The following is a 26926-nucleotide window of genomic DNA, read 5'->3' as shown; positions in this document are numbered from 1 at the left end:
CACGATTGCCCAATAGCAGGATCAGAGTAAAGATCAAATCTTGAACGTAATTTCAATAAAATCCTCAGATTTCTACACTTTCTGCCCTCCCCCTCCTCCATCTCACCACCTCACTTGTGCCAATAAGGTGGGCAAATAGCCATTAGCTTGAAGAACACAGAGTGATGAAAGACCTTGCTCTGTATTGCTGAATCAATACCATGAGTAAGAAACAAAATGCAGGAAATCAGAGAACGATTAAAAGTATTGTGCTGATCCAGATTTGGACGCATCTGGACTATACCTCTGGAGGTAACTTGCTGCCTATGGCTGAATTAAAGAGGGTACATAATATATGTGAGATAAAGGCTCTGGAAGCAGACTCTGGAGAGGTTTTCAGGTTTTAGTGGGCATTTCAGTTCATATTCATATTCTAGGTAGATATGTTATAGTTCAAGGGCCCACATTACAAAGCATGGCTCCAATCTCATCAGTCTGAGAATGGATAGTTATTTTTGCTCCAAAGGCCCCAATTCATTTGAAAACACTGATTCCACATTTTAAAACGGCAATGGCCCTATGGTTCTAGGACACCCATCATAAGGGAGTCTAGAGAATAAGTGAGTGGGAAGAACTAGCAGTCCTTTCAATGGACAGGGAAAGAAATGCTGTGACAACCTCAGCCCATGGAGTAACCTATGGAACAGATAGATACAAGTTCTGGAGCGGATAGGGGTCTGATGCCTTACGAGCGAAAGGAGGGTCATTCTGAACAAAGTAGTGAGTTTACAGGCCTACCGAGGCAGCCCCACCTCAACAAAAGCCCCCGTGGCAAATGTCTTCTAGAAATAGAGTTAATACTTGGGCCCACGGGGAATGCAAGTTCATTTTCTTTTCTGGGAAGCAAATGTGCCTGGATACCATACCTTCACCAAGTCTTTCGGCCAACCAGTTCCTAAGACACTACGGCTGCCATATCCCAGTGTGTTGCCTCCATACTCAGCAACCTTCCTACTGTTTGTGTTAGGCCCCGCGTATATCACCAACTTCAAAACAGAAAATATACTGTTAGACTGTAAAAGAAAAACAAAAACAACATCTACAAATAAAAAGGCTGCAAAAAAATGTTTGTTTAAAAATACATTTATAACCAGGCACTGGTGTCAGTATAACTAATATTTCCCGATTTTTTTTTTTTTTTTTTAAGTACAACTGATACTTGTTTAGATGCAACCAGCCATTGGTATTTACAGGGCAGCCACAGAGTAGTATCAAATATTGCTGCAGTTTAATTGGCTTGGGGACCTCACATTAAAATAGTTATACTCAGCTATTATATGTATTTTTAAAAGTAGCTATTTTAATCCTAAGTAATGACATATAGCCCATTAATAACAGGTATAGTTTGCCCCCTTAAATCCTCCCCAAAATTAATAAAGTGAACAAATACAGATGGCAAGATGGTTATACCTAACATAAAAAATGAAAGTAAAAAAAAAATTCAATGAATAAGGATTTTTTAAAAATGCAACAAAGTGAAAATAAGCCATATATTCTTAGAATGTTGCTTAATGGTATAAAAAGAAATGACACAAATTTGGGCCAGAAAGGGGGCTGCTTCTTCTTGGGTCAGTTTTCATGTATCAATATTTTTCTTCAATGAAAGCTATTCATTTATATACAATTAACCAACTTTCTAATATGGAGGAAAAAACATTTAGACATCATTTGGCACTCAAATACTTTCATAGGAAGAATAAGGCTCTGGCTTCTGTAAATACCTAATTCTGTCTTGTATTGCACACTGTGACCACCTCTGAGCTCAGTTTGGATCTAAAAGCTGCACTTTTAGCCCTGGATGCTTAATCATTTTGTGATTTCTTACCCTTCTGCACCTTTGGGGGACACCAGCCAGGGACCACTGGAAAAGTAAGAGTTACTTTTGTCCATGTAGTAAGCCTCCACATTTAACACTAATGTCTACAGCACGTGGAGGTTAGCTTACATCAGAAGATGCAAGTTACTGTTTTTTAAAGGAGAAACAAAATGACACCCTCTAAAATGGCAACCTCTTCCATTTCCATTTTAAACAGTCATATTATTTGAATGTAGGAAATGGGGGTAGCTACTGCCAGGAGCTGTGAAGTGGGAAAGACTGATGCCAGGAGATATATTTTTTGAAAGGCCCACTAAAGAATTTTCTAAATTCTCTTGCTTCCAGCTAAGGTGAGAGTTTGAGGGGCAAGTCTTAAACCCCTCCAGACATCTGGGAATCTTCACTACCCTAAAAGATAAGGGGAAAGAGGATTCTATAACTTGCCCAATAATGTGTTTCACCATCTCAGTATACACAGTTAAGAAGTTCCCTATTTTTACCCTAAAACTCTCCCTTGATGGGATTTAAGACCATTTGCCCTTATAGTTCAGAGAAAAAGACAAGATAGCTAACAATCTACAAAAAAAAATCCTGTGTACATAAAACACTATCAGACAATCCTGCAGTTGTTCTTATACATTACACATCACAATTTCATTAGCCTTTCCTTGCAGGTTCAACACGATGGTTTACAATGCAACAATTAGAGACAGAAGAAAATACTTCAACCCCTAACATGATTCCTTTTACTTATAATTGTTCAGCCACTAGGTTGGAAACTATATTTCCTCAAAATCTATGTGGGCCCTGAGGTAATGGCAAAGAAGAACAAATAATTTAAATAAATATAAACCAGATCCTAGGCACATCTGAAACCCTTCTAAAAAGCCACCTTCTCCCAAAAGATACATGAGAAGCCCCAAGAATTGGGCAGTAAGACCTTTTTAGATGAGTGGACACCCACATCTACAGGAATTCCAAGCACCGAGGGAAGGCAAGAGTGAAACAGCATGGAAAAGAAAATTTCCTTTGACTTGGATCTACATCTTTGAAAGCTTACAAAAGTCCACTTTCAACACATCATTAAAACACTGTTCTCAGACTGCAGAGGTGCTGGCTCTGACTCCCCCAGTCACTACCCTTCAAGGCATTATCTTAAGAAGCTCTCCTAAGAGGTATCTGCAGACAGAAATAAGTCAAGAATGGTGACCAGCAGCAAAGAAAAATAAGAAGCATCTAAGAAATCAGCTTATTAGAGGTGAAACCAATACTAAATCAGTTCTTGCTTACTTTGTCATAGTCATATTGTGAAGAGCATCTGCTATCAAATCTAAGGTATAGGCAGCGAGCTCCGGGGATATGGACAGTTTCTTTAAATTTATAGTTGTCTCTGACAGGATGGACTGTTTCCACAGTCTTCCCAGCAGCCCATGGAGCAGGAATCTTTAAACCAGTGAGAAACCCTGGCTCTTCCTTCTCTTCCAGCATTCTAAAACCAGACAAAGAGAAAGTGATTGAACTTAACAGCAAGGAAAGGAAAATGTATACACAATAAAATACAAAAGGTTAAGAAATTTTGCTCTAATTTTCCACAACATACAGTATGACAGCACTGTAACCAGAAACATTTTTAACATTCCTGTATCTAAGGTTCTTTTTTCTTTGTTAGACAATATATTTGCATTTTCCCCCCCTTTTGTCAAGGGGGAATCCCAATTCATATCCAGGAGAAGATCTTGCCAACTCTCATTTAAAATTCCTCGGGGGTAGGGGGTGGGGGGGGGAAAGATACTCTAAAGGACCTTTAAGATTGGCCACTTTCCAAATCCCACAGGAAGTGTCCTGTAAAGTTTCCTTTGTTTATATCTAAATGTCAATTGTTGAAAAACCCATGAGACTGCATGACTACTTTTACTATAATTTTTACTAAAGTGCCTTCAAAGGTCCTCTTCTCTACTGTCTTTGAACTCTCAAGGACTTCACAGCCCAAGACTGTGGAATACAAACTCCTGTATCCTAAACTTAGCTCTTGTGGATTTCTCTTACTCCCTTTCAGCTCTGCGCTATCCAATGTGGGGGCTACTTCGTCAAATGTGGCCATTTAAGTTGAATCTAAATGAAACACAATGTAAAATTCAGTTTCTTGTTCACATTGGCCACATAGCAAGTGCTCAGTAACAGCACGTGGCCGTGGCCAACAGCATCGAACAACAAAGATACAAATTTTCATCACCGCACAAAGCTCAACTGGACAGCACGCTGCTCTAGAGAAACTCGAAGTCCTTCCTTTCTGATCAATGTTTTTAAAGACGGCTTTAGTGAGATGTAATTGACATATAATAAGTGGCATATATTTAAAGTGTACAATTTGGTAAGTTTGGCCATATGTTACACCTGTGAAGTTTCCTCCATCCTCTTGGTAATCCAGGTGATCACTTCTTTGCTTTATTTCACTAGAAATTACTTTGTATTTTCTAGAGCTTTATATAAATAGAATCATACAGTTTGTACTTCTTAGGTGGCTCTGGCTTCTTTCACTCAGCATAAGTATTCTAAGACTCATCTGTGTTGTTGAAAATATCAGTAGTTCATTCCTTTTTATTGCTGAGTAGGATTCCATTGTATGGCTATACCACAGTGTGTTACCCCTTTACTTGTTGATGGACATTTGAGTTGTTTCTTGTTTTGGCCTATTCTAACTAAAGCTGTTAATGAACCTTCACAAAGAATCTGTGCTTTCTTTTCTTTTGTGCACATACCTAGAAGTGGAATAGCTGGGTCATATGGTAGATGTAGGTTTACTTTTTAAAAAACTGTCAAACTGTTTGCCAAAGTCAAACATCTCCATTATTTGTATATGAGAACTTTTCAGTTTTGAACTAATCTCTTGATCTGTGGGGAAATTTGTTCTAACCTGTTCCTATAATCTCCAAAGCAATTCTCTAATTATCTGTAAAATTTTGCCCCTGAAGTCTCCTTCTTTTCCCAGTTAGAAAAATCATTGTTGTAAAAGGAGTACTAGGCTTTCGCCAGAAGAAAACGTGGCAGAGGTTCCTGCAAGGAAGCAGCATCCCTTACCTCTCATCAGGGAACAGCCTGCCCTTCTGGTCTGATGCACCACATGGGGAACAGCCCACCTCAGCAAAAACCGGACACTGGGTTTTGAGCAGCAAAGCCGTCTGAAACACAAAATCATCATGTCCTAAAGTGCTTACTTGTCAGTTGTTGGGATGGTACTACAGCCAAACTCAGAATTCTCACTTAAATCATCTTTTTACAATCCTAGCCTGCTCTCTTTCACTAAGAAATGCTTTGCTACTTAGACCACTTAATATTGTTTTATTTAACACTGGAATGGAATATATCATTTATATTAGTTACCAATATCCAGCAAGGGCTCAGGAGACTAAATATAATGAAAGGATCTCAGCTGCATCGTAGACAGCATTTTTACAGCTGACCGGCAATCAATATTTGTTAAAAGATTGCAGTAAGTAATTCAGTCAAACAAATTAAATGTTTTCCTTTAATATTTCAGCTTATTTTTATGACACAGTGTTTTTCTTCATTCCACCTTTATTTCGCTTTATTTCCTGCTCCTGAAGAGCAGTTCACTTTGGCACGCCTAGGATCATACCTGACTGGTATAAAGTACCAGCTGCACTAGCTGAGGCATCAGGGCATCGGCCATGGTCAGAGTCTGTAAATTTGGATGCATCAGGGAGGTCAGTAACACAGGAAGAAGGTGACCGAGCATAGTAGCCTTAGTAACTTGTTCCAAGCCTTTTAACCTACGAAAGTTCAAGAAAACACACAGCTTAAGCAGTTCCCAAGCATGTAAAGAAACTATTATCATTCTTATCTGACAAATTCTCTTAAACTGCACCTCCTTAAACTAGCTAAGCACTTACCTTTACAGCAATTCAGTCTACAAATTTCCCACCTACCATGAAGGAGAGGGAGAGAACAGAAATCTAGTAATAGATTTCACCTCCAACCTGTGATTTTGCCCCCCAAAAAGTTTACATGGTGCATTTCACAGCACCTTCGAAGCACTTTATAAATGGGTTCTAAAATGCAAACAGCTACTCTAGTTACCACCTGCCAAGTCTCCTTGCCTCTGGGGCTGCAGGTCACAGTGCTGCACTGAGTCTCTGATAAGGAGCCAGTGAATGGCTACAACACTGACTCAGCTGCCCAGAGCAGCGATACCCACTTCTGACCTAGAGAAACTGGTTCCTGTCGGGGACAGAGGCAGGCAGATTTTTAATCTGCCTTTAAAATCACGTTCTTTTTCTCCCCCCTGGTTTTATTGATATATAACTAACATCACTGTATACATTTAAGGTGTACAATTAATGATTTGATATATGTGTATATTATGAAATGATCACCTAAAATCACACTCTTAATATCCCAATCCTCTGCTAGAAGAATTAAGGTATATGACTCACCCGAAGAAACATGTGTGTTATGTAAATTCTCTAAAACTGCTTAGGGTACTGGGGCTGGAACCGGAAACAACCCCCACGTCTCCCCAGCTCTCAGACTGTACTTCCTCCCCAGGGCAGATCTGCACCACGTGCCAGCAGTGAACCTTACATGTCCTAACAAGCCCCAGTGCAACACCTTTCTGGATTATATTGTTCTCAGTTCCAACCTGCCCACCTACTCTCTGGGAGTAGGCGAGAAACAGGGACATGGGACAGACAGGGTTACTGGAGGAAAAACACACTGCATGATTGTTTCAGATCAGTATCTCAACACTGAAATCATCAATGAACACAGGATGTAACTCATCTTTGACAACAAACCACAGCAGAAATTTTAATGGGGAGTATGGAGAAAGAGCTTTAATACCAGGAAAGAGAAGTTTACCCTATACATAGATTACTCCTGTATTTGGAGAAATAAAATTACCGTAAAATCTTGAGATATCATGTCAGTGTCGTCTTTTGCATAGCAGTTAATTATCTGTATCACTAAGTCACTTCTACCTCCCTAAAGTACTTACCATAAGTGAACTAAGTGCACATAGTGCTGAGTTAGATAATTAAAGGAAAGGCCAATTTGGGAGTGTTGATGGTAGAAGACCCAAGTGACAGAGACGATGGTGTCCACCACACCTTGCTACCCTTAGATCGTGGTTGTCAGCCCAGTCCCACCTAAAAGCACCATTAATTGAAAGTTCAACTGTGTTTGGCTTTGAAACACTTGCCATTTCAACCTGTTCTCACAAAGATCCCTCTATATTAAATGAACATTTGATGTTCTCTTCTAAAAGATTTCCCTTTCATAAGCAAATTCTTCTTCCTGAATGGCAGCAGGTCACAGTTCACAACCCATTTCCTCACCTCTGCTCCCGGTCAGCTATGTCACTATTTATGAGGGCAGTTGTGACCTGCTGTAGCATTTCCAACACTTCATCACATCCAGTCAGGATTTGGGTGGCAAGAGCCAAAATACTGACCTTTAGCTCCTAGGTAGAAAATATCATAAAATTATTTTTAAGCTTTGTGATGAATATACACTTACAATGACAACATGAAATGATGTATTTAATGATGCATTTCCAAATTAAATAATGAGGTGGCCAGGATAAGCCCAAAGCAGTAAGTTCCGCTAGGATGGCAAGTAACAATTTGAGTTGGGAGGCTAAGGTCTGGAGTGCTGACAGAAATACGCAGTATTTCACGGGGAGCACACCGAGTCCCCAGGAGAAAAGGCATTTCTCCCATCCCCTCCAGCACAAGAGAGCTCCCGGTGGCCAGCCCAGAAAATGTCCAGGTGGAAGATTGCCTTGGGTGGTATGAGGATAGCTAAAGAGAAAAACAGAACAGTAAAAGGCGCATGTATAGGCGGTGAATAAAATGAGACAAAAACACAACATTCTGAAACAGTACAAGTGACCTTTTTACTTAATGATTTAAACCATTACACTTGAAAAGAGGCAAGTTAAAAAATTCAACTAAAGTAGCAGGCAGTTACAGGCTATTAAACATTAAAAATAACTATTGGAGAGTTCACGGGAGTACAAATACTAAATAATGTGTTAAGAAACACTAGTTAAGATCATAGAAATGTTTAGTTTACAGTTATTTTCTATTAGGGAAAAAAAAAATACAACCAGACTAACCCTTTAGGTGAAATCTATATCTTTTATTTTTCCCAGAATTCCTAGATAAGCCAGCCTACTCTGCCTTTACCAAGAGTATTTCCTTCCATGGGTTAATTAAGAACTTATAACATTTAACCTTTCAAATAAAAAACATTGGTTTTCATTGTTGGAATTTTCTGGAGTCTTTTTGGGGTATTATTTAGATATTTTTATCATTAAGAAAAAAGGAATTCTGAACTGACTAGACGAGAAAAATCATGGCTTAAGTCATACTAATCAATCCTATCGGCCTTCACCTACTGACTACATGCCGGCAGCAGCACATCCAGCTACTGCACAGGCCTCAGCTCTAATCCTCACTGCAGCCTCACAAGGGAGATGTTATGGCCCCTTTTTACTGATTAGGAAACTAAGGCAAGATAAGTTAATAAATAGTGTCAGCAATTTAAATGATTAATTCAGGTATTTCTGCCTGTTTAAAAATTGATTACATAATGAGATAAACCCATAAATATGAACTAGCAGGTATGTAAAATCTCTTATTTATATAGTATATATGCATAAAAGGGGTAAGAAAAGGGCAAACTATAGTGGCTTTTATCTTCAACTATGGCTTCCTTAGTTAATTTTTCAGTGTGTTTTAGTCAACATTTTAAGGAAGAATCAAGTTATTGATTTCTCTAATTCTCCCACAAAGATAAAATTCTGAAGAACAATGCAAACAACAGCCTCAAGCATCTGTCAAAATTATAACAACCACGGCTATAAAAAAAAAAAATCTGTGGATTGCTATAAATTGCCATGTGGGAACAAATTATTGAGTTTACACAGAAGCTAACTTAAAAATAATTATAGAAAATGGAATGAACTATAGGTTCAGAAATTATTCAACATAAGGATTGTGAGAAAATTATCACCTTTTAAAATTATTTGAATCAAGAGAACATAATAAACCAGCCAAAATGTCAAAACTGTTTAAAATGTTATGCTCCCTGATTTATCTATATCTATATACATATATACATATACATACAGATATATATATATATATATTTATATATAAAACTTTCAGGTGCGTATGAGATCACTTGTAAGTGCCGTATTTTATAGTTCTTAAAAAGAGATGAAAATAAACAAAGGCACAAAAAGACTGACAGGAGCACGTGGATAACACATTATGAGAGTGTCACAAATATGGTAACCACTGTGCAATGACATAAAAATCTATGAAATGAGCGACCTAATATTACCTCGCACAAAAATATAAGCCACATGGTGAAATCTGACGTCATAATACACAGAAATTTAGCCATTTAAGCTGTGCTTTACACACTGGGTAGAAAGCATCGTTAGAATAAAGCTTGGTGTTTACCTGTACCTTCAATGTCTCTCCCTGCAAGGAGTTGTCACTGTCATCATTCTCATCAGGTTTAATCAAAACAGTGTTACTGAGAAGGTGGTTCTGAACTGCCATCAGATAGCGCAGGCAGGAGGATGCAGCCTTTAATACAAATAAGGGCGTTTAAATGACCTAAACCCTACTGAAAGAAGGGCTCATGTAATCCTCATGTTTTTTAAAGATTTCGACAAGGGAAGCAAAAGAGAAAGTACAGAAAACAGACCAAGTTAGTTTCTCAGGTGACTTATTTCCACATGGCTTTTGATACATAATTTGACACATTTACCATAACTTTCTGCCTTCTGCTACATATTTCTCACTAATCACTTCAATACTTGAATTTTTGCCTCTTAATAATTAATTCTTCCTACCCACTCTTCCCCTCACATGCATCTCCATGAGAGAAGACTCTACCCAAACCCTTAAAAGAATCTTTTATTTCTTATCAGTCTCTGTAAAACACTGATGGTTTAGAAAACAATGTTAAATTAAAAATTAATAGAAGGGAAATCCCCACCCAGTATTTTAAACACAATGAAAACATCCAAATTCAGTCTAACAATTTATCGCACCAAGACATTTAAGCAGGAGGAATAAAGTCTTTCGAGAAAGTACTTGAAGTGGATTTGTCTTTTCTACATTTCTAAGACAAGCACAGTCATTCATTGACTTTCATCAATTAAGTCTGTCCTTGCAAAGTATGTGTGTACACACACACTTCAACACAGTAAAATGAAAACAGGGAAACTTGATATAATTTTGCTTTCATTAAACACATTTTTACTTACAGGCACAGTTGAAAGGAGTTTTTGAAAATCATCTTTAGAGACAGTTTGGCACTTGGTGATTAAGATACAGGATTCTCGTACAACAATCTTCAGAATGTAGTGTAAAAGTTCGTCATTTAGTCTTTAAAATGCAGGAAAAATGTAACAATAAGATACTAATGGTTTAATAATAAAAGCATAAAATTTATACAATGGGTACAAGATGACAAATAGAAGATACAAAATTCACTGGTTCTCTAAGTAAACCATCTTACTCAGTAATGATTCTAACAACTAGGTATATTACCTAAATCAAATTTATGGAAACACAATGGTACTTAAGCACCTAGTTCAAGTATTTTATAAATAGCTTGAGAGACACACCTTCTTCCCCTCACCAGCTCGAACCACACCTTCACCCTCTCTCACAGACCAGCAATTCGATGACACCCTCCACCAAGATTTCTTAAATAAGCTCCACCTGTTATTTCTGCTAAGTACCCTTCTTCCAGGCTCAAGTTATTTTACTCATTAAACTGAAATGTGCTATTATCATTTCTTAGGGCAACTGTGGGATTTATTATCTTTCAACTGATCCACAGTTTAGACTTAACACGCCAATTATCATATAGGATATTATAGGAGACTAAAGTTGATCAAACACATTTAACTGTAAATTAATTACTGAGAAAAACACATAGAAAAGGCTAGCAGTGAATAACATGACATCACATCACCTGTAATGATCATCCTCCTCACTGCCAAATCGGTTGTTTTGAAGCTGTTCAGCTAAATTGGTTAGGATCACATCCCGCAGCTGGGAGAGGCCGCTATTTCTCTCTCCTAACACAGAACAAAGCTCCATAAACTACCTTGATAATTACACTTAGAAAACTGATGTTATTTAAAAAAAGTTTTTAAATGAGCAGACTGTCGACAACCTAGGGGCACCAGGCATATGTACTTACACAAACAACAGCAGCAAAAACTATATCACAGTCAGTCAGACTTTCTTTAACCAGTACATCCTGATTTAAGTGTAGTTACTGTCTTGACATTTCAGGAAGTGTGATTTCTAATTCCTCAAACTAATATTGCTTATAAATGCAGGGTGTCTTTAACATGGTGAATTTTGTCATTGTCACTGAGTCTAACTTTAAAAGTTGGATTTTAATGTGTGGGGAAAAAACTGGCTTAGAAATCCCAAGAAATCATTATCTTTAATGTTCACTAAACATCTACAGTGAGGTACATTATGCTACACAGTGGGGATAGAAAGAGGTTTATAAAACTTGACAATGCATAGAACATGGTTTCTGCTTTCCATCTAGTTTAAGTGTTGGCATATGTGCATTTTAAAAATAACACTGAGATCAAGCCTCGGTAAATTTAAGAACACTGAAATCATATCAAGCATTTTTTCCAGCCACAACACTATGAGATTAGAAATCAATTACAGGAAAAAAAAACTGTAGAAAACACAAACACACGAGGCTAAACAATCTGCTACTAAATAACCAAGAGATCACTGAAGAAATCAAGGAGGAAATCAAAAAATACATAGAAACAAATGACAACAAAAACATGACGACCCAAAACTTATGCGATGCAGCAAAAGCAGTCCTAAGAGGGAAGTTTATAAAATAACGTTGACCAACAGATATGAAGAAAAATAAAATAAAATTCAGTCATTTCCTTAGGGACAAAAAAGGTTGTTTATTCAAGGGTAATTAAAGGATAATTCTCACCTTCTGTTAAGACCAGCTTAAGTAAGTTATTGATTTCAGTTTCACCTGGGTACAAGATATTTAAACCAGAGCTGAAATGACAGAAAAGTCGAAAAGCTTTTAAACACGTTCTAGAAAATCCAAATTCTAAATATTTAAATTTTTATTAAAAGATGCCAGTTTGAGTACAGTTTCACCACTAAGAAAGCAACTGAAACTAAAGTCACTGTTGTGATGTAGTCCAATGACCCCCCTGATAAACAGTATCCCTCTCCTTCTCATATTTGTGAATTACCAAAATGATAACTTATCTGAGGCTAGATGCAGAACTGGTTAAAGAGAATTGAGCTATAAAAAGTCAATGTATGGAAATCCAAAAAAGAGGGGAGATATGTATACGTATAGCTGATTCACTTTGCTGTACAGCAGAAACTAACACAACACTGTAAAGCAACTATACCCCAATAAAAATTAATTAAAAAAAAAAGTCGATGTAGTCAAACCAGCTATATGCAGAATGTGCCAAAAAATCATTTGGGAAGTCAGTGGCAGAGCAAAGACTAGAATCCAGGTCGATCTGCTGCCAAAGCCTGCTTCTTAACCACCTTGCCACACTTTGACCCATATGAGAAGAACATCCAGTTGCAAACCACCAAAATATCTATTTAAAGGGATTTTTTTCTGGTCTTGTTTTAAGATCCGAAAGTGAGATGAGGAGTGTATGTACATGGACAGCCTGAGTCCTCTGGGAGTGGGGCCACAAACTTCTCTCCAGTTAAATTATCCTCTACACATGAGGTCCTGACTGTGGGATGGGGTAAGAGACATCCAGGCAACCAGTCTGAAGGGAAAGTTACAATGCAGTGCAGGAGAAGCCCTCTGCAGAGAGCACTGAGAAAATCAGGTGCTGATTACCTGATGGCAAGGCAGACTTCCTTCTGAATTTCAGGGCAAATTTTATCTTTTGGTGCCATCAACAACTGCCAAAGAAGCAACCCCGACCGTCGAATGATGTCTCGATTCCTTTCAGTTTGTGGGCTGAAGAAAAATTTAAACACCACCTACAGAAACATAAGGGGTATATCTGAAAATGCTAATTCTACTGGGGATAAAATTATCCCTATGAAGAAAGAACACGCTAGTTATCCTTTTTTTTTTCACGCTAGTTATTCTTATGAATAAATACCCAGGTGGATTTTTAACGACAATCTCTTCTACTGTGTAATGGTATAATTATAGTAAATATTTTACATATATTAATTGCAATGAGCTATCAGTACATATAGCAATACTCCATTAACTGCAGTGCTATGAATATAATGATAATTCTAATTACAGGATTAGAATGTGGTAAGATGCAAAACAGGAATGTTATTACACTTTTCTTCTGGTAGAAATTAGCTGACTGAAGCCAAGGTTTGTGTTTCTTTTTCTCTATTTTTTTTATCTCAAAACAGTGTATTTACCTGAAAGACAACGAGAATGCAGCGTATGATACAGGTGTCTCCATTAACCATGGCCTTCTCCATAATGTCACAAATACTGCTAAGATGGTGCGCTTCAATTGGATGCTGCTTGCCCAAGACACTTGTGATTGGAAGATTGGGGTTGGTAGCAAGAAGATTGAGTTGGTGTATGCACATCGCACCAACATGGTGCAATAATTGGTTTATAACCTCATTCGTGGTTATAGCCTCTTCTAGAAGATGAAAAGGAAAGTCAGTGAGGAAAGACATCTCTGGGTGGCCACCAAGGAACATACCTCTGACTTGCAAAAGGTGCACGCACACCAGAAGAGACTATCTTGCCTCCAATCTCTCCCACTACTGCTGGAGAACCCTTTTCCCTGCCACAGAATGCTGGGGTGAAAACACCTGGGAATTTCCATTTTTTTAAAGAGCATAAGTAGCTACCACTTCTTGAGTCCTTTCTATATGCTAGACAATGGGCTGAATGCTTTACATGCTTTACCTTACAATATCATTATCAACTTAGACTATTTTAGCCCTGTTTTGTAGAGGAGTGACTCAAGAATTAGAGAGGTTCAGTAACTCGCCCTAGGTCACACAGCTACTAAGTGGTAGAGCTGGGATTTGAATTCAAGCCATCTCAGCTCAGATCCCATGGTGGTAACTATTCTAGAAAAATCTCTTCATCTTCTATGCCTCCTCTCTGGTAACACCCACCACCCTCTCCAGCCGAGAGATATCTCCTCCCATGGTACCTCAAATATTTTACACATTTTGATCTCATTTAGTTACCACAGCCTAGACAGACATCAGTTCAACCTTGGTTAAAGAGAATTGACAAGCATCCTCTTATATAACAATAAATGCCTCATGATAGTTATAGACATTCAGGGAATGGAGGTGAAAATAATCTAAACAGGCAAAGTACAGGAAAAAAAGATTGTTTTTTCCCTTAAACCAGCTGAAATGAACTGCATAAAAGAAACAAGAAAGTAGGTAACCTTGGAGAGTCAGGCTTGGGTGGGGTGACCTTAGAGCTGCAAAAGGATTGTGGGCACCGTGAGCTATGAGGAAAGGACTCAAGGAAAACCTATCAGAAGGTAAACCCTGCCAAAACTAAACTTTTCAATTGCATATTAACCCTAAGGCCTGGCTGGGTCCCCCTCTCTTCTGTGCCTTTATGAGTCCTTGATCTCACAACAACAGAATTCAGGTTAGTATTGTTTGTCTTCACCGAACACTTTTTGAAAGGTAGCTTTGGGATCTACCCAAATAACTGAGGTCTTTAAATTTCATTCTGAGTTAGATGGGAAGCCAGTGGAGGTGTCTGAGCAGAAGAGTGACAGATCTGACTATGTATATTGTAAAAGACTCTGGCTGCTGTGTGGAGGTAAGCCTAAGCAGGGTGGAGGAGGGCGACTGCAGGGGAAATAGGAAGACCAGTGAGGGGGCTACTATGATAATCTGGGTGAAGATGATGGCCTAGACTAGAGTTGTAGCAGCAGAGATAGAGGGAAATGGTTAGACTTGGAATACATCTTGAAGATGGGAGCTGACAGGATTTGCTGATGTCCATTTGGATGTGGGGTATTAGAGAAAGAAAGTCAAAGATAACTGTAATTTTTTGGTCTGAGCATATGAAAGAATAGTGATCCATACACTGGAATATGGAGGACTCGGTAGGTGTAGATTTGTAGGGGGGAGATACAGGGAGTTTGTTTTTGACATGTTAAGTTGAAGATGTTAGATATCCAAGTAGAGACAAATACATAGACTGGAGTTGAAGCAAGAGGCTTGGAGATAATAATTAGGGAGTCACAATATATAAATTTCTTCTTTTTTGCTGTTTTACAAGATACAATTTACACATACCATGAAGTTCACCCATTCTAAGTGCACAAAACAATGTTTTTTAGTAAATTTATACAAATACCAAAATCAAGAGTGACAGCAGAGAAATTATTACTGATCCTATAAAAATTAAACTAATTATAATACTAGGAGCAACTTTATGCCAACAAATAAGAAAACTCAGGGCTTCCCTGGTGGTGCAGTGGTTGAGAGTCCGCCTGCCGATGCAGGGGACACAGGTTCGTGCCCCAGTCCGGGAAGATCCCACATGCCGCGGAGCGGCTGGGCCCGTGAGCCATGGCTACTGAGCCTGCCCGTCTGGAGCCTGTGCTCGGCAACGGGAGAGGCTGCGGCAGTGAGAGGCCCGCGTACCGCAAAATAAAAAAGAAAAAAAAAAAAAGAAGACTTAGATAAAATGCACAAATTTCTAGAAAGACACAACTACCAAGACAAACACAAGAAGAAACAGAAAATCTAATAGATAATTCCAAAGTCTCAAAGTATCACCTCCTCCAAAATATTAATTACTGTCGTAATTAACATATGTCTCTGATGTTTTTCCTTCCAGGAGGTGGAGCTTAATTCCCCTTCCCATGAGTGTGGGCTTAATGTCTTGCTTCTAACAAATTGAATATGGAAGGGGAAGAAGCTTTCTTCACTCTGCAGTGAAGAAAGCTGGCATTTAAACCAAGTGATCAATTTTAATATCACTAGTAATAAGTCATGTTGCTATCATGTACCCTGTGATATGATGTAATGAGAAAAGCACTTCACCTCTGTGGTATTCTTCCCCCAAATCTATAACCTCAGTTTTAAAGGAGGAAACAACAGATGACCGCAAACTGAGGGAAATTCTACAAAATATCTGACTGGTATTCCTTAAAAGTGTCATCTTCTATTCTTCAGATAGGATAACTCTATCCATCTATATCCAAGTTTGCTGATTATTTCTCCCACCATCTCAAATCTGCTATAGAGCTACTCCCGTGATTTTTTCTCTTCAGTCATTGAACTTTTCAAATCCAGAATTTCCAACTGGTTCTTTTGTCTTTTTTTTGTTTTTTAAATAAATTCTGTGTTGAAATTCTCTGTTTAATCATGGTCATCATACTTTTCTTTAATCTTTTAAACATGGTTTCCTTTAGTTCTTTGAATTTACTTCTAAAGGCTGCTTTGGAGTCTTCATCTGCTAAGTCTAATATCTGAGTTTTGCCTGCAGTGTTTAGCTACTGATTTCTCCTCCGCTCACTTTGTTTTCTTAAATTCTTATTTCTATTTTCGTTTTTACTTTCTTTCATTTGTTTATTTTTATTATTGTCATTTTTATTTTTAAGCCTGCCTTCCTAGTGGTTACCTCGTCTGAGTCAGAGGTTGTGCTCAAACACCCTGAGCCAGTAATACTTCCACCCTGGATGGAGCCACGTTTTCTGGGAGAAGCACATCAAAGTTTAGGCAGTTTTAAACTATTCTGTGCTTTTCACCTTCTGTGGGCCCTCTCAAATCTCTGCATGTGTATGCAGGCTCATTTTCAGCCAGGCTTGTGTGAACAGCTTGGGCCTTCTCTGGCTTCTTCTCTGCAGATGTTTGGGGAGCTTACGAAGGCCCTTTGTAGCTTTCTCACTACCCACATCTCACTAGTAAATTTCTGGCTAGTTTGCTGGTTCGATGCTTGCCCTAACCAGGACCACAACCTCAGGCTAGCTAAGCCACTGGTTGTTGCTGTTTGTTTGCCACCAAGACCACTACTGTTATGGACATTGCTGCTGTGTGTGAGTTTTTTTCCATGCTCTGCTCCAAATCAGTCAGCCCCTTCTGGCAGCCAAGCTGCTGGCTTCCATGATCTGCCCCACCCTGATGGAATTACTGCACTGACTGAGCTTAAGGTAGGGGACAGGAGTGTCCGCAGCTAAGAACATCACAGACTTCTACTGTTCTTAGCCAAAGTTCAGTGGGGGTTTTTTTTATGAATACCGCATCTCAATTTGGTATATGCCTTTGGTCAACTTCCAGAGCCTAGAAATAGTTAATATTTTTTTAGTTGGCATTTTAATGTTATAGAAATAGTTATTTTTGGTAATTCAGTCCACTTTATCATTGCTTTATCAGGAGAGGATTTGCTGAGCTACTCACTACACCATATATACCACTATAGTTGACTTTGAAGTCAAAAGATTTTACGTTAATATTAACTTATATTAAGAATCTTAATATTAAGAAATATAAAGGTCCTTTACCAGATAGTCTACCAAAATTGTAAGTCTGTGTATAAGTAAGTTGTTATTAATGCAAAATATTATAACAGCATACATAATCCCACACCAAGTACAAATAAAGAACAAACTTCTGTCCCAAAGTTCTGACAATTTCAGAAGGGACATAACAATTTTCCTTTAAAAAAGTCTGTGGACCACCTCAAAAGCTCTATTTATTTACACACTTATTTACTTAATCATAAACCCATCAGATAATAAGAATTCTAGGTTTCTAAATTCAAAGAGGGAAGGCTGTTGACACATTTTGCTGCTTGGGCTATGTTGCCACTTACTAATGCTGCTGTACTCTCTCCTATTTCATGGGGGAAAAATCTCTTCCTGTAGGACTATGAGTGCACCTTACCTTTGGGCTCAGTGATGATATGGCTGACTCCAAGTCTCTGACAGACGTAATGGAAGGCCTGATTCCCAGGATTACACCATTGATCGATATAGTCATTCGAGCATGTCCATAGCATGTTGTTCACTGTATCGTAACAGGCACCTGCAAAAAGAACATCCTTTATTCAACTATCATACCATTGACTGCTTGATACATACTTCTCATAGCAGTGCTAAAGAATGAAAGGGCAAGGATTCTCCCCAGTGCTGGCAAGCCACATCCCACATCCCCCCAATGCTGACAAAGCATTAGATTGGGGCTCAGTAGGAAGGCAGGATTCAATGTCTACTCGGCTTAACTCATATGTGAGAATGGAATAAGCCTCATGGAATAGAAAGTTTTTAGTAACTGACTTACATGTGACCTTTTTAATTCCAAAAAGGATTTAAGTGGCTTACAGTAAAACCCAGGTACAACAGGACTAATTAACATTAACACACAGTAAAAGCCTTAGTAACTGAGCCCAAAACTTAGATATGAGCTCCCTAGGTGCCAAGGCAAAGAGAAAATCCAATGCGCTAACATAATGCTCATTTTCTAACAATAAGAAGTATGCTAATCCCTCAAGGCAAATAAACCTTTTTAATGGCATAAACTTTAAGAAGAATTTGTTATGGACAACATTACACAACCTAATGGACAGTATCTTCAATAGTAATTTATGCAGAGGAATTTCACATATGACAATTTCTTATACTAATCCTCACAATTAAAGAGGAGCATAAAAAAATTCTTTCAAGGAAACTAGAATACCATAGAGAATTAGCAAGAGTTTTTAAGAGAAATTGCTTAAATTTTGAATTTTCCAAGGAACATAAATGTGGGCATTTATTTCTTACCCAATCCTGGTACAAGAGCACCACGCCCCAATGAGCTTCCAGCAGCATCTATGAGATCGGCACGACTTGTGAATTGACCATCCGAAATATTATACACCAAGCTAGAAGCTAGGACTTCAGAAACAAATATTAAGCTGTTTAATAAGCCTTAAGATGATGGTTAGCTTAAACTTTAGCCTCTTAACAAGACTTTATAAAAATCACATCTTGGGCTTCCCTGGTGGCGCAGTGGTTGGGAGTCCGCCTGCAGATGCAGGGGACGCGGGTTCGTGCCCCGGGCCGGGAGGATCCCACGTGCCGTGGAGCGGCTGCGCCCGTGGGCCATGGCTGCTGGGCCTGCGCGTCCGGAGCCTGCTGTTCCACAACGGGAGAGGCCACAGCGGTGAGAGGCCCGCAAAAAAAAAAAAAAAAAAATCACATCTTTTTTGGTTGTCTACCAGTGGTAACAATGAGGAGACAAAAGACACACATTAAGACCACAAAAAGAAAACTGTCATAAAGCTTTTTCCAATACGGTGAACCATATTTTTGAAAGTGTTTTTAAAATGGCAACTTTTACATACAGGTTTTTTTCAAGATAGATTGTCAAAAGGGTAATTGCAAACGGGGTTATGATTATTAACATCACAAGGTAACAATATTTACAAGAAATATTTACAATATTTACATATATTTGGTGCTCAAAACAGGTTAGTGGATGTTTAGTTGCTATCCTTCCAAGCCCTGGCTCTAAAACCTGGAAACACTTCAGCCTTTTCCCTTAACACAGGGAAGTGTAGTGATGACAAGCATGAGCTTTAGGATTCTGAATTTGAATTCCAGCTCTACCACTTCTGTGTGACCCTGGGAAATTTACCGAACCTCTCAGTTTCCCCATGTGTAAAGTGGAGATAATAAAAGTTACCTACTTTATACAGTTATTGTGAAGATTAAATGAGTTTAAATATATCAAGGATCTGCTTTTTTTTTTTTTTTCCTGAGAAGGTTTTATCGTGGCTGCTGCTTTCCTCATGGCGGCCAGGACACTCCTCAGCTCCTCTTGCTTCCTCTTGGCACAGATGTATGTCCCCACCCTTTTCTGGATGAACTTGAGGGCCTGCTTGTTCTTGGAGACCCTGGCATGCTACTCCATGGCATGCAGCTCCTAAGGGGCAAAGCCACACACCTTTTGGATCACATCTTGCAGGGCTGTGCCTCAGCTTGCTCATGTTCTTGGTCACCTGGTGGCCCTTGTTGAGGCCCACGGCCATGGGGCAGCAAGAAGCCATGGCGGCTGCTCTTCAATGGCTGCCATGGCAGAAGGGCCTAGCTGCTATTATTGATATAACTTTCTTCCCCACTTTCCAACAGAAAATTCTAGCACTGTCTCTCAAGTTCCTTTTTCTTATTCCCATCACCCTAGTAATCTGGATTCTCATCACGTCTGACTTGAGCTATAATCTAAACTGTACTCTTTGTTTCTTTTCTATTGTTCTGTCCTGCACACCAACAAAATGGTCTTCTCCAAATCTCTTTTTCATTGTATTTACCATGCATATGCCTTTCCCCTATGTGGCCACTTATATGAATAATAGCCATTTTTCATGACTTAAACTCAAAACTTCATGAAGTCTCTCCCCTCTACCCCACTCAACAATGACCCTTTCTTCCTCTGATTCTGCAGCACTTACATCTGCTCCCCATGGTTCAGGCAGTGATACAGCATTGTATATCATTTTCTAGTTGTTTCACACACCTGCATCATTTCTCCCAACCAGACTATGAGCTCCTCAAGGCAAGCACCACTTTTCCCACTCACTGAGTAGCCACCACAGTGATCAATGTGGAACAGGACATAGAAAAAATTTAAGCATTTATTTATTTGTTGGTCTAAAATAGAATCACTGGGTAAGCTATATCCTCATGAAAAAAATGGCACCGTGAAGGCCTGTTTTAATCAAATGGGGCTAATCTCAGGTGAGTGGAAAAAACCATGCCAAAAAGACTAAAAAAGAGTTTCAGATGATTAATGGTGAATAAAAAGACAAATAACCCAATTTTAAAATGGACAAAGGATTTGAATAGGTATTTCTCCAAAGAACATATACAAATGGCCAATCAGCACAAGAAAAGATGTTCAACATCATTAGTTGTTAGGGAAATGCAAATCAAAACCACAATGAGATACCACTTCATACCCACTATGGAGTACAGCTATTAAAAAAAAAAAAGAAAAATAACAAATGTCAGAGAGGATGTGGAAAAATTGGAGCCATTGATAATGAGACTCTAAAATGGTACAGCCGTTCTGGAAAACAGTTTAGCAGTCCCCCCGAAGCTTAAACATACAGGTACCACATGACCCAGAATTCTACTCCTACACATATACCCAAGAGAAATGACAACATGTCTACGCAAAAACTTGTACATGAATGTTTATAGCAGCATTATTCAAAACAGTCAAAAAGCAGAAACAACTCAAATGTCAATGGATTATATTCATACAATCAAGTATGATTTGGCCATAAAAAGAAATGAAGTAATGATTTGTGCTACAACATGGGTGAACCTTGGAAACATTACGCTTAAAAAAAAAAAAAAGCCAGTCACAAAAGCACATATATTGTATAATTCCATATATTTGAAAAGTCCAGAATAGGTAAATCCATAGAGTCAGAAAGTAGATTGGTGGATGCCAGGGGGTGGGGAAAGGGGGGGATAAAGGGACTGACTGCTAATGGGTATGGGGTATCTTTTTAGAGTGATGGAAATGTTCTAGAATTAGATTGTGGTGATGGCTGGACAACTCTGAATATATTAAAAACCACTGAACTGTATACTTTAAAGGGGTAAATTTTATGGTATGTAAGTTATAACTCAATAAAGCTGTTTTTTGTTTTTGAAGTGAATAGTAAATTTACATCATTTACCCGAGGGCTAAAGGAGGCATCCTGGTCACATATTAGAGAAAACAGGCTGTTGAGAAAAAGTCTAACCCATTTGATTCTAAAAGCAAAAAAGAAGACTTCCCTGGTGGCGCAGTGGTTAAGACTCTGCGCTCCCAATGCAGGGGGCCCAGGTTCCATCCCTGGTCAGGGAACTAGATGCTGTATGCATGTCGCAACTAAGAATTCGCATGCCACAACTAAGGAGCTGACGAGCTGCAACTCAGAAGCCTGCGAGCACAACTAAGGAGCCTGCCTGCTGCAACTAAGGACCCTACGTGCCGCAACTAAGAAGCCAGCGAGCCGCAACTAAGGAGCCCACTGGCTGCAACTAAGGGTCCTGCTGGCCGCAACTAAGGAGCCAGCCAGCGGCAACTAAGGAGCCTGCAAGCTGCAACTAAGGAGCACGCCTGCTGCAACCAAGACCTGGTGCAACCAAATAAAGAAAATAAATATTTAAATGAATTTTTAAAAAGTAAAGACAAAAGAGTTTTGGAGTTGTTATGAGTATCTAAATCCCAAACACGTGCACTACTTGAAATGGCCTAAAGGTTAAGTTGATACTAGATAAATGGTTTTATTTAAGCTGTTGAGGTTAAATTTATATCTGCAGGTTAAAGTTTGGGTAAGAAATGCTTTTTTAAACATCTAAATGTGAAATATAGTCCTTCAATGGAATTATGGGGAGGGGGAAGGGTAAGCTGTGACAAAGCGAGAGAGAGGCATGGACTTATATACACTACCAAACGTAAAATAGATAGCTAGTGGGAAGCAGCCGCATAGCACAGGGAGATCAGCTCGGTGCTTTGTGACCACCTAGAGGGGTGGGATAGGGAGGGTGGGAGGGAGGGAGACGCAAGAGGGAAGAGATATGGGAACATATGTATATGTATAACTGATTCACTTTGTTATAAAGCAGAAACTAACATACCATTGTAAAGCAATTATACTCCAATAAAGATGTTAAAAAAAAAAAGCAAATTATTTTTAAAAGACAGAATATGAAATTTTGGAAAATGAAAATAAGTAAACTGATTTTAAAACATTTTAATTTTATGTGCCTAAACAAACTTTAAGGAAAAAAGGAATGTTAAAAAAAAGGTGTTACCATATATAAAAGGAATATTTGGGGTTTGTTTTTGTTTTTAGAAATACTCTAACATACTTTATTGCATATGATCACCAAACAATGATGTGAGATACTATTAGCCTTTTATTTTTTCAGATGGGAAAACTGAGGCTCAGAGGGGTTAAATGATGTCCCTAAGGTAAGAAAGACAGAAAATGGCAATGTAAAAGGAACACTTTTTTATTCTATATTATTTTCTCTTTTTTTTAATTGATTTATTTTTATTTTATTTATTTATTTATTTTTTGGCTGACTTGGATCTTTGCTACTGCCCAAGGGCTCTTCTCTGGTTGCGGAGAGCAGGGGCTACTCTTCATTGCAGTGTGAAGCCTTCTCATTGTGGTGGCTTCTCTTGTTATAAAGCATGGGCTCTAGGCACATGGGCTTCAGTAGTTGTGGCACACAGGCTCAGTAGTTGTGGCTCACAGGCTCTAGAGCACAGGCTCAGTAGTTGTGGCGCACGGGCTTAGGTGCTCCGTGGCATGTAGGATCTTCCCAGACCAGGGTTTGAACCTGTGTCCCCTACATTGGCAGGCGGATTCTTAACCACTGCACCACCAGGGAAGCCCTATATTATTTTCAATTTAACTATTTGTCCACTCTGAAGCCAAAATCACATTGCTTTAATTACTATAGTATGCCTCCCTCTTTCATAAAAATATATGTACACTTATATCCCCATATCCCCTCCCTCTTGCGTCTCCCTCCCACCCTCCCTATCCCACCCCTCTAGGTGGTCACAAAGCACCGAGCTGATCTCCCTGTGCTATGCGGCGGCATACGTATAGCTGATTCACTCTGTTATACAGCAGAAACTAACACAACATTGTAAAGCAATTATACTCCAATAAAGATGTTAAAAATAAAGAAATACATAAAAAATATATACATGTACACTTAACAGTAATGAATTTTTGCATATATTATTTTGTATCATATACATTTTTATGTGTCCTAAAATGGAGGTATTTCACAGACGTATTTTCATAGCTCTCCAGTGGGTAGAGTTCTTGCAGTGTCAGTAAATAAAGTGGCAACAGATTATTTCCTAAAATCTTCCTGACCTCATTATTATTTCTAGTAATTTTACAGGACAATAGTTTTCAGAAGTGTACTATTATACCACTTTCAAAAATTCTATTTTTAATTCCTCCTAGCCTATAACTATACTGATAAGGTTTTTTGTTGTTATCAAAGAGCATCTGTAATCAGAGCAAGTGTAAAATCACTATTAGGAAAAACCTTAAATTTCAAAGTTAGGGACAAATTGGGAAAAGAGCCACAAATAAAGTTCACTTACTTTTTAAAGATGACAAACCACTTGTTCCACCAAAAAGAGACCGGGTAGCAGAGCTGCCTGATCCCCCTGGAGGTGGGACCAGCATCACCAAGTATGTACCACAGGTGTAAATGGGCGTCTTCCGAAGCATTTTTAGAGGAAGGCCACAGCTAGTATTTGCTGGTAAAAAGGAATGAAAATGGTGAGCAGAAATAGTTGACACACAGATTAATTTGACTACCAAGCCAAATTAGAGTATAACAAAGGGGCCCCCAATTCTAACAATAATACACTCAGACTCAAAATACAGAGCAAGAAATAATAAGCTAAGGGCAAAATAATGATCTTCTGTCTCCACAGCCTGGTCCCAAGCCTCCTGGTTACATGACCTGAACATTTCTCAAAGGTGTTCCCAGTATTCAATATGTCTTTATGTCTTTTAAAAATCTTTCAATGGACTTGAGGACACGGGGAGGGGGAAGGGTAAGCTGGAACAAAGTGAGAGAGTGGTATGGACATACATACACCACCAAGCGTAAAATCGATAGCTAGTGGGAAGCAGCACATAGCACAGGGAGATCAGCTCGGTGCTTTGTGACCACCTAGAGGGGTGGGAGGGAGACGCAAGAAGGAAGAGATATGGGGATATATGTATATGTATGGCTGATTCACTTTGTTATAACGCAGAAACTAACACACCATTGTAGAGCAATTATACTCCAATAAAGATGTTAAAATAAATAAATAAATAAATAACATAAAGATCTTTCAAAAGAATGAACCCTCACATGGACTAAATCTCAAAATAAAAGAAGAATCCTACTGTTTATGTTTCCCCCTAGGAAACTGTGCTCCAGTAGAGATCTTTTCATTTTATATAGAACAAATTATTAACAGGTTTGTGATATTAAATTTATTATAAACAGCTCTGAACATGGAATCTACTAGAAATTTCAACCCATAACTAGTTAATAAAAGCTTTCACAATGTCTATCACAAAATAACTTTATGTCCACAGAATTTATAACCCATGATGTATTTTCTTTTTTTTAGGGTCAGTGACATAAACTATCATAAGGAAAATAATTATTGTATCTAATCAAGAGGTATAAAATGTACTTTAATTTCCCTTACTCACTGGCAGATCTGAAAATATAGGGTGAATTTAACATTTTCTATATATTAGTCCAGTGAAGATTGACGATGGCAACAGAAAGAGTGCTTTACCTAGGAAGCTGTCAAGGTATAAAATATGACTGCCTACATAGACATAAAATTATCTTTAGATGATTTAGATTAGAAAAATTAGACAAGTGAAACCGAATCTGTCATTTGCTTTGAATGCCTGTGGTTCTAAAAAGCTCCATTTTTTAAACTTCCAAGCCGCCAATAAGTATATTTTTCATTTAGGACATAAATCCAGTAGCATAAATTTCCATAAGTAAGAAACCCAAAAGGGGCAACGACTGAAAAACTAGCAACTTTGTGAGCATAACCACACAATCGTGGTTTTCACCAAGATGTTTTTAATATACATACTCTTATTAACATGGTAATAGGTATTAGTTTATCACAGAATTAAAAATCCTAGACCCGCTGAATGTTGAATTAATTGTCAAAAGTTCACTTAGCCTATAACTGGTGAATTTTTATGTAGCAACCTCAGGTTAAATGAATAAATAGAGAATGTGCATAAAAGTATGAGTGAAATCACATGTTTAGAGTTACAGATACCAGTTTTCACAGGATTCTAAATATACCCTTGCCTTCTGAGTCCACTTTCTGATATCACCCATGTTTTCTTATGTAACAAACATCCTTTTAGTATTTCTATTGTGCAGGCTAGTATTCAATTTTCTCCCAAGGGACAAACCCAGATCAAGCCTTCAGCTTGTCAGGAAAATGTTCATTTAGGTAATAGGACTGTCCTCTACAAACTATTTCCTATAATTCAAATTATCCACATACCCAAGTTATAACAACTATTAATAAATTCCCTACTTACATTTGATACAATGGAGACCTGTGGAAGTAACATACTATCCTTAAATTCTAATACGGACTAATAAGTATTTAAAATTTGATAGTCTCACAATGAATTAATCACAAATATTTTCTCTTCCTAACATTTCAATATATAAAAGGATTAAAGCATAAAACTGCATTAAATTCATTAAACATATATTAATTCAGATTCATTTTTCTATACATGGCTCTTTTTCTAGCCTGATCTTTTACTACAGGTCATGATTTGTTATAAATTCATGTAGTTGGTATGTAATATGAAAACTCCTCAAGAATAATGGTTCTTGACTTTGGGGGGGTCATAAATGGCCTTGAACATCTGATAAAAATTATGATGATACATATGTTATTTAAAACTTTGGGAGAGCATATTTATGAACCTCTGAAAGGCTTATCCCCATGAAGAATTCCTGCTTTAAAAGTACAGAACAGTGTGTTTAGAAGGCTACCTTTTATTGAGAAAAGAAGGACAATAAAAATGCATAAATTTGTCTTTCTAAATTAATTTAATTTCTCTTTGCATAAAAAAACTCTGACAGGATAAACAAAAACTAATAAATAGAGCTACCTATAGGGGGTAGGGTGGGGCAAATACTGAATATACAAGGACACAGGAGTAAGATTTCTCTGCATATACCTTTTATATTGTTTTCACTTTCAAACTCTGTAACTATTTTCAAATATTAAAGTGCAAACACTAAATGCCAAATTCCAGAAAAAGCAACCTCTGTTGTGGAAGGTTTGCCTCTCATTTTCTTGGTCAAGAATGTATTTAGAAAAACTAAAAATAGAACTACCATATGACCCAGCAATCCCGCTACTGGGCATATACCCTGCAAAAACCATAATTCAAAAAGAATCATGTACCACAATATTCATTGCAGCACTA

At 38.1% G+C, this 26926-nt stretch overlaps 1 protein-coding gene and 1 pseudogene across 9 annotated transcripts in view; both read right to left on the bottom strand.

The window, feature by feature from the left end:
• HECTD4 (HECT domain E3 ubiquitin protein ligase 4) overlaps window positions 1-26926 on the bottom strand; it is a 190892-nt gene that overhangs the window by 90472 nt on the left and 73494 nt on the right. For 6 of the 9 annotated variants that reach the window (XM_033837017.2, XM_033837009.2, XM_033837014.2 and 3 more), the window contains 14 exons: window positions 24034-24192; window positions 18681-18794; window positions 17803-17943; window positions 13333-13565; window positions 12782-12927; window positions 11888-11958; window positions 10877-10982; window positions 10161-10281; window positions 9346-9474; window positions 7210-7334; window positions 5493-5646; window positions 4934-5034; window positions 3146-3344; window positions 906-1052 (listed from right to left, as the gene is read on the bottom strand). In XM_033837017.2, the coding sequence (XP_033692908.1) occupies window positions 906-1052; window positions 3146-3344; window positions 4934-5034; window positions 5493-5646; window positions 7210-7334; window positions 9346-9474; window positions 10161-10281; window positions 10877-10982; window positions 11888-11958; window positions 12782-12927; window positions 13333-13565; window positions 17803-17943; window positions 18681-18794; window positions 24034-24192 (1946 nt within the window). The remainder of the gene's footprint in view (window positions 1-905; window positions 1053-3145; window positions 3345-4933; window positions 5035-5492; window positions 5647-7209; window positions 7335-9345; window positions 9475-10160; window positions 10282-10876; window positions 10983-11887; window positions 11959-12781; window positions 12928-13332; window positions 13566-17802; window positions 17944-18680; window positions 18795-24033; window positions 24193-26926) is intronic. The other 3 variants (XM_033837011.2, XM_033837010.2, XM_033837013.2) reach the window with 3 other exon arrangements.
• Window positions 19585-20806, bottom strand: LOC109552552 (large ribosomal subunit protein eL36-like; annotated as a pseudogene).

This window comes from Tursiops truncatus, chromosome 13, assembly GCF_011762595.2.
Source record: "Tursiops truncatus isolate mTurTru1 chromosome 13, mTurTru1.mat.Y, whole genome shotgun sequence".
Taxonomy (NCBI): domain Eukaryota; kingdom Metazoa; phylum Chordata; class Mammalia; order Artiodactyla; family Delphinidae; genus Tursiops; species Tursiops truncatus.
Note: the sequence above shows the minus strand (reverse complement) of the source record. Positions and strands in the feature narration are given on the sequence as shown.